This window comes from Rhinolophus hipposideros, assembly GCF_964194185.1.
Source record: "Rhinolophus hipposideros genome assembly, chromosome: 4".
Taxonomy (NCBI): Eukaryota; Metazoa; Chordata; class Mammalia; order Chiroptera; family Rhinolophidae; genus Rhinolophus; species Rhinolophus hipposideros.
In genome coordinates, this window is record NC_138050.1 from 100,003,223 (window position 1) to 100,010,687 (window position 7,465).

The 7,465-nt window shown below is 40.8% G+C and overlaps 1 protein-coding gene across 1 annotated transcript in view; it reads left to right on the forward strand.

The window, feature by feature from the left end:
- TNFSF11 (TNF superfamily member 11) overlaps window positions 1–6,783 on the forward strand; it is a gene marked incomplete at both ends in the record, with an annotated part of 30,379 nt that extends 23,596 nt beyond the window's left edge. The window contains 3 exons of the mRNA XM_081046311.1: window positions 1,278–1,323; window positions 1,415–1,513; window positions 6,362–6,783. Of these exons, the coding sequence (XP_080902437.1) occupies window positions 1,278–1,323; window positions 1,415–1,513; window positions 6,362–6,783 (567 nt within the window). The remainder of the gene's footprint in view (window positions 1–1,277; window positions 1,324–1,414; window positions 1,514–6,361) is intronic.
- Between the last annotated feature and the right edge of the window lie 682 nt (window positions 6,784–7,465).

A 7,465-nucleotide genomic window follows, 5' to 3' on the forward strand; every position in this document is an offset into this window, starting at 1 on the left:
ACAGTTGAAGTTGTGTTACTGCATCCATCCATCTATCTATCTATCTATCTATCTATCTATCTATCTATCTATCTATCTATCTATCAATCATCTGTCATCATCTATCATCATCTATCTCAAAGCACTTCTCTCCAAACAGTCAAAGAACATAAGCTATATGGCTTATCTTTTAAACATAATGGAGGGGGGATGGTTAGCATGCATGATCATCCCAATAGCAGAAATTAGGAGTCTCTCCAGGTTATTCTAGTATTTAGACATCTGAATTTACCGGTTACTCTGCTAAGTGCCTACATGCATTATCTCATTGAATCTTTAATATCCTCAGTATTAATATCTACTAATATCCTCAGTATAACGAGGGGCTGAGTAAGTTTGAACTGAGGTCAAAGCCCAAGGTTTCATCCACTCCTCCTTACTACTTGATGATAACTAAGGTCTTGATTCAGGTGGGCATGCAGTTACCTGTTTGGATCCTTCATTCTCAGGGCTCAAATCGAGATATGCAATTGCCTACGCTTTTTATGTTCTTTCTTTTTCTGGCTCGTGCTTCTTAACCTCTGTTTGCAGCAATATTTTAAGTTACATATTGGTACTCTAAAAGCTGTTAGATATGTGGCATACTTTAAGCCCACTGTGACTTTTTAAAGTAAAATAAAATAACCATTGAGAGCTAGGCCTCCTTCTCTTTCCTGTAAGCTGTCGTGTTATAATAGGAATTTACTAATGAAACAGACATAAAAAAGAGGCTCCCTAAAGATTTAAGAGACTCTCTAACGATTCTCTTCTCATGACCTTTGGATTCTCAGTGGTACCCTGATTTCCGGAATTTTCTGGTGTGGCTTCTCCTGCATTCACAACAGAAATTTATATATATTTACAATGTACCTTTATATGCTGTGGTAATTGTCATTTTCCTAGTGAACTTCCCTCTCCATCTGTGTACCTGCTACAATTTTTAAATTATGTTCAATTATCCCATGTGTTATAATTTACACGGTCTTTTATTTCCTCTTCGTGTCCAAAGCATTGTGTTAGATTACCATCTGTCTCCTGTGTGCAGTCTGCTTTTTAAGCACATCAACACCATTCTTTGGGGCTAGTTTCTCTTGAGAGCTACCTGAAACGTCAAGGAGTTTCATTTTTCCATATGTACTTCTGGCATGTTGTGAAGGAAAGAGGATTGATTTCTTGTATGCCCAGCAGTCCTGAATTCTCACTGCTTTATCAAAAGAACGAGTGTATAGATAAGACCCTTTTTTTCCTTTTTATTTCAGGAATTACAACATATTGTTAGATCCCAACACATCCGAGCAGAAAAACGTAAGTATGGATCTGTTTGAGTATTAGAAATCCCGTAGGGTCTCTATGGGGACATTACTCTTCGGGCTAACATGGTTTCTCTCATCTCCAGCTACGGTAGAAGGTTCGTGGTTAGATATGGCAAGGAAGGGCACGTCTGAAACTCAACCGTTCGCTCATCTCACTATTAATGCCACGGACATCCCATCAGGTGAGTTCCATTTGCATCCAGCCTGAAAAATATTTCAAAAGTCATTTATCAGCTCATTTGAATACTCACCCCTATTACTAGCCTTTTACTACATTTTTGAGAGCCCTTCTAGATCAGAAGAAAGATCATTTAGTCTGCAGTGGAAGATCCCCACTGTGGAAATAGTGATTCTCAGTCATTCCAGAATGGACATTATCTCTATAATCACTTTCCGGCCATCGGAGTGCGTTTATTTTCAATGGTTGCCAGTGGAGATTACATAACTGGGAAGGACAATCCTTATTACACTCATCTATAGTTGCCCAAACTAAAGTTCACACGTCCCCATTGCTTGTGCGTCTTGGCTATGTAAGCATCAAAATAATTACAAAGAACATTAAGATAGTGACAGTTGAACACTATTCTTATTATTATGCCGTTTATTCAACACGCACTATGTATCAGGCGTTTCGCTCTGTTTCTTATCTCTAATCCTTACTACAACCCTTCAAGGTAAGTGATGGTCATTCAGATTTTGATTTTGCAGACAGGGAAACTGAGGTCCACGTAGTTTACCTGCTCAAGGTCACAATGGTGACAGGATTAGAAGTTGAATTTCACTCTAGTTCATTCCTAAGTTCGTGCTTTTTATTCTATAGGTTGTCATATAAGTCCCTTGTGGTCAGTTGGCTTTGTCAGAGGGAAATAAGTTCAGAGCGCTTATATTCCTCTTTTTCTGTAAGAAGTAGGTTAATGCAGTTTATTTTTATTAGTTTCAGGTGTACAAAACAATATAACAGACATTTTACTCCTCTTACAAAGTGATAACCCCCCCCACCCCCAATCTACTACCTCTCTGACATCGAATACAGCTGTTACAGTTCCATTGACTCTATTCCCTATGCTGGACTCCACATCCTGTGACCACATACATATTAAATTACAGTTGACATTCAATATTATTCAGCTTTAGCTTCAGGTGTACAGCACAGTGGTCAGGCGTCTACACCGTCCCTGAAGTGGTCTCCCCAATAAGACAAGTGGTTAGTGCAGTTTTACTAGACGGGGGTACCTATGAGGATTTAATGAGGGAAGGAACTCACATTCCTCTATGGAAACCAGCATATACTAAGCACCCAATAATTACAAACTCAATAATTTGTTATTTTTATTGAGTTTAATGAAATAGTTATACATAGAGCACTTTGTTCTAAAAATGATGACGCAGGTTTTTCTTGGAGTTAAAAAATTCCAAGTATTAGTAAACAATTTTGAAGGGGTTTTTCCTGACTTAGAAAGGAAAAAAAATCAACTCTTCGGTTTTTAGATTTCCCTAAACTATGTCTCCTGTCCCAGGTACTTGCTTCATAAACACATTTTCTCTGGGTGTCTGTGTGCCTTATAGTAAAGCTATACTAATTTTCTGAGTGTAACACTAATTTGCATTTTAGCAAAGGCAATCAAATGTATTCTGCATTTATCTTTTCAGTTCATTTTAAAGGGCATATGATAAATATTGCATTAGCCTGTGTGCCCAAATCTGTTTGGCAATCGCAAGCATGTTTTAGTCACCACGCTTTCTCTCCAGGCACCCTAGATCACATCCTTGCCAAAGAACAAGGCAAAACTCCTGGTGATTTTCCAACGGTTATTGAGTTGGAGACTGAGTGAAATGAATTAGTGTATGCTTCTGTTTAAGGAACTAGAATTTGCTTCTCTGGCTGGACCAACAACTCCTTGAGTCATTTATCTTCCAGTTTTGGCCAGTGCTGATACTTCAATGAAGATGGCTTTAATTTTGCATGTTCATTTCGGGCCTCTGTTTGATACTTATTTGCACATAAGAAAGAAATGGGAATCTGCCTTACAGTGAGCGTTAGCTTATGCATTGGCACAGCTTCTCGAATAAAATGCATTGGGAAGTATCTTGTGAGGTCAGACTCCGTGGCTTTCTTTAGGGGGATCCTCAGGCTAAATATTTGCAGAGGCCTCATCTGGCAGTGATCACCACGGGCTGGGGGGCCGAGGTAAGAGGTCCTCGCATGTCTCTTAATGATGCAAACCCAGGTTTGCCCTGAGCGACCCTTCAATCTGACTGCATCATAATCTCCTCCTCTTGTCTCCTACTGTTGTCCGTTCACAAGTCCTCCAGTTCAGGCCGATGGCGTTCCTCCCTTTTTGCTCTGTGTGCTGTGTGCATTCATTCCAGCCTCTGCTCAAGCAGCTTCCCTCACAGGCAATACTCTCTGTTTTCTCAGTCCACCTACGTTTGATCCAGGTCTTTCCTGTCATCGGGCTCCTCTGTCCCCTCCCCTGGCTGAGCTCTCTCGATTGCTGTTAATTTCTGCAACTTTCATTTTCAATTGCTTTCACTGACCTTCAGCCATGGGCTATGTGACATGCAGAAATGGAAATGTTATATTTTTGATTTTCTATGCCCAATTCTTATTTTCTCCGCTACTAGTGGTAAGTGCCTTGAGGGTACACTGCTTGATATAATTCTTAATTACGGGCAGAGGGAATGCCCATAGAAAGCACAACAGCCGTTTGTTGAATGACTGAACAACTGAATTGATCAGGGAATGGATGAGTGAATGGATAAAAGCAGAAACATGTTTTGTAAGCAATAAGGTCACCCCCTCGACTTGACTTTAACCCACAATGGGAGTGGTGTGTCATCAAGGTTCCCGTTTTCTTCCCTCACTAGTTCATCTTCCTTCCCTGCCTTCCCAGGCTGTGTTTCTGAGCCCTCGGTTTGACACTAGTCGATGTAGCCCATGGAGAGGGTAGACTGCACCTTTGTCATTCTGCTCGCCTCTAAGAGCCCTCATAGGAGATGAACTATGAGACAAATAACTGATCATATAAAGACCTGACTGCAGGAGTAGGGTGGGAAGGGAGGAAACATGGGGTAGTTTGACGTGGGAAGCATCTTGAATTTTGTTAGCTTTGTCAATGGATTGGGTGGCTATTTACCAGCCTGGAGGAATTACTTTATTAGTATTTATGAGGATGTGATGAATAGTCTTGGTAGTCTCGTCTTGACTTAGTTGGGACCATGGGATGACATTTACATTTGGGATGCTTTGATCTGGGATGTCCTGAGGCAGGACCTCCAATGAAAAACGATATGTGCTATGGTGGGTCCTAGAGGCAGCAGAGCCTGTAACCGGTTTCTCCAGCTCGTTCTAGCGCCCTTTAGTGAATGAGATGTGGATTTCAGTAAATAGACTGTCCCATAAGCCTAGTGATGTGGTCCCCACCGTAGGTCCGCCTCTGTGCATTTTTTTCCTCACTTGCTCCACCACCTGGTGGTTCTTGGAACAGCCTGCACAGAGGTCCCCAGAGCATATTTCAGGCTGCCTAGTGACCCTCCAGAAATAGGAAAGCATTCTCCTTTTTGTGGCTGTCTACAGAAAGCCGCAGGTACTCCAGGCTCCCCAGGATTCAGGCGAGTCTGGGAAGATCGCCGCAATTAGTTTTTGGTTCCATAAGGATCTGCCAAGGACCCACTCTAACCAGAGGGTTGTCAGCTATGTTGGATCCCTGGAATCTACTTCAAGCCTAAGTCCTTGGGATGATTTCTTGTGGGAGCAGGCAGCAAAGAACTTCTTGGCTGCAGAGGCTAATCTTAGACTCCTTAGCTCTGTTTTGCTTTGTTGAAATCCTAACAGATGACATCCTTAATTTAGCATAAGGATTGACAAAATTTTCTGGAGGAAAAAATGTGTTTTTTAATTTTTCAGAGTATAACAACTTTCCCCCCAGTAGTTGATACCTTTCCCAGTTGAATAATAGGTGTCCACATAAGCACACATGATTGATGAATTGGGTGTATCCCCTAGAGGGAGTGACACTTTTTAAAGGCCTAGTAAGGTATACTAAAGACCTGAAATGTTAAAAACACTGGACTCAACTGCTGATCCAAGATTCTTTAGAAGCTTTCCCTGCTCCTGAGCAGTAGGCAGAGGACAGTTGTCATGAGATTTCAGGGTGAGAAGGGGCTAAAAACAAATTCTGGTCAATCTGGGAGGGATTTTGTGATACTTTGGTCACAAAGAATTGTGTGAGGTTGGAGAGGGCAATGCCAAAAATATTTGCTTTGTGAACTTCTCTGGGAGCCACTTTTCAGTTGTGTGAGCCTGGAGGCATTTGTGCTGTTGGAGGAGGGGCAAATCTATGGTGATGAGAACAGCGTTTAGAAGTTTGACCTTTTGGGCAAAGTTACTGAGACCCAGAGTTTCTTCTCCTACTTTCTACATATCCCTCTCCATGATTTCAAGGAGAAGGTGGAGTCATGAAGTATGGAAGTTCTCTCCCTATACTTATTTCTTGCTTCCCGTCTCAACTGCGTTTGGCCCATTTTTTTCCTTCAACCTTGAATGATCTTTAGGCTTCTGTGGGCTGCATTCTTTTCTTCCTTTAAGTGCGTAGGCTCAGTAGCAACTCAACAAAGTTGCTACTTGGTTCCTTCTGAGAGGAAATCATTGCACCCTCCTTTGAAATCCCATAGCAATTATCTGCAAATTTCCTATCGGGCTGGGCTTCGTGACTTGCTTCTTACCCGAACAACTACCATACTTATGCCTAGTGTTCTGTAGGTTCCTTGGGGGCAGGAAAAGATGAGTTTTTGCCTTTGTACCATCTCAGGTACCCATCTCAGGTACCTATCAGACAGCACTGAGTACATCTTAATGTATTTCTCCCCTTTTAAAAAATAAATTCTGAAAAGTTATTTTCCTATTGGAATAATAGCTATGATGCTATGTTGTTTTTTGTTTGTTTGTTTTCCCCAACCTCATAGATATAGGAGTTTGTCCTTCTCATTGAAGGGGTGGATTTTAAATCACATGACTCTCCTCTTCTCAGGTTCCCACAAAGTGAGTCTGTCCTCCTGGTACCATGACCGAGGTTGGGCCAAGATCTCCAACATGACTTTCAGCAATGGGAAACTAATTGTCAACCAAGATGGCTTTTATTACCTGTATGCCAACATTTGCTTTCGACATCATGAAACTTCAGGAGACCTCGCTACAGAGTATCTTCAGCTGATGGTGTATGTCACTAAAACCAGCATGAAAATCCCAAGTTCTCATACCCTGATGAAAGGAGGAAGTACCAAATACTGGTCAGGGAATTCTGAATTCCATTTTTACTCCATAAATGTTGGAGGGTTTTTTAAGTTACGGTCTGGTGAGGAAATAAGCCTCGAGGTATCCAACCCTTCACTACTGGATCCAGATCAAGACGCAACGTACTTTGGGGCTTTTAAAGTTCGAGATATAGATTGACCTCCATTTTGTGGAGTGTTATAATGTATTTCCTGATGTTTGGAAACTTTTTAAAAAATAGACCAAGAAAGATGTACATAGGTGTGTGAGACTACTAAGAGGTATGACCCACAAGGGTATAAGAAGACTCTCTCCAAGCTTTTGACTCATGTGTATTTACAGCCAAAGGGAGATGTTGGACTCAAAGTGTGTTGCAGTCTGAAGTCTTTCTTACACAATGGTTTTTAAATTTTGTAATGAATTCTTAGAATTAAACCTGATTGGAGCAATTATGGTTGCCTTTATGGAAAACTGCATTTGGCCTATGGGAGGGGTCAATTCTCTGGACCTAGCCCTTGGTTATGTGCCACTAGGCAGCTGAAGTAGGGAGAGTGTCATCTAATTGCAAATGGATGACATCCTGAAGGGTTACGTTCTTTTGAATTGTTACATCATGCTAGACCTGCAAATAGATACTTTTTTTTAATGAGGAGAGAAAAATATATGTATTTTTATATAATATCTAAAGTTATATTTCAGATGTAATGTTTTCTGTGCAAAGTATTGTAAATTATATTTGTGCTATAGTATTTGATTCAAAATATTTAAAAATGTCTTGCTGTTGACATATTTAATGTTTTAAATGTACAGACATATTTAACTGGTGCACTTTGTAAATCCCCTGGGGAAAATTTGCAGCTGA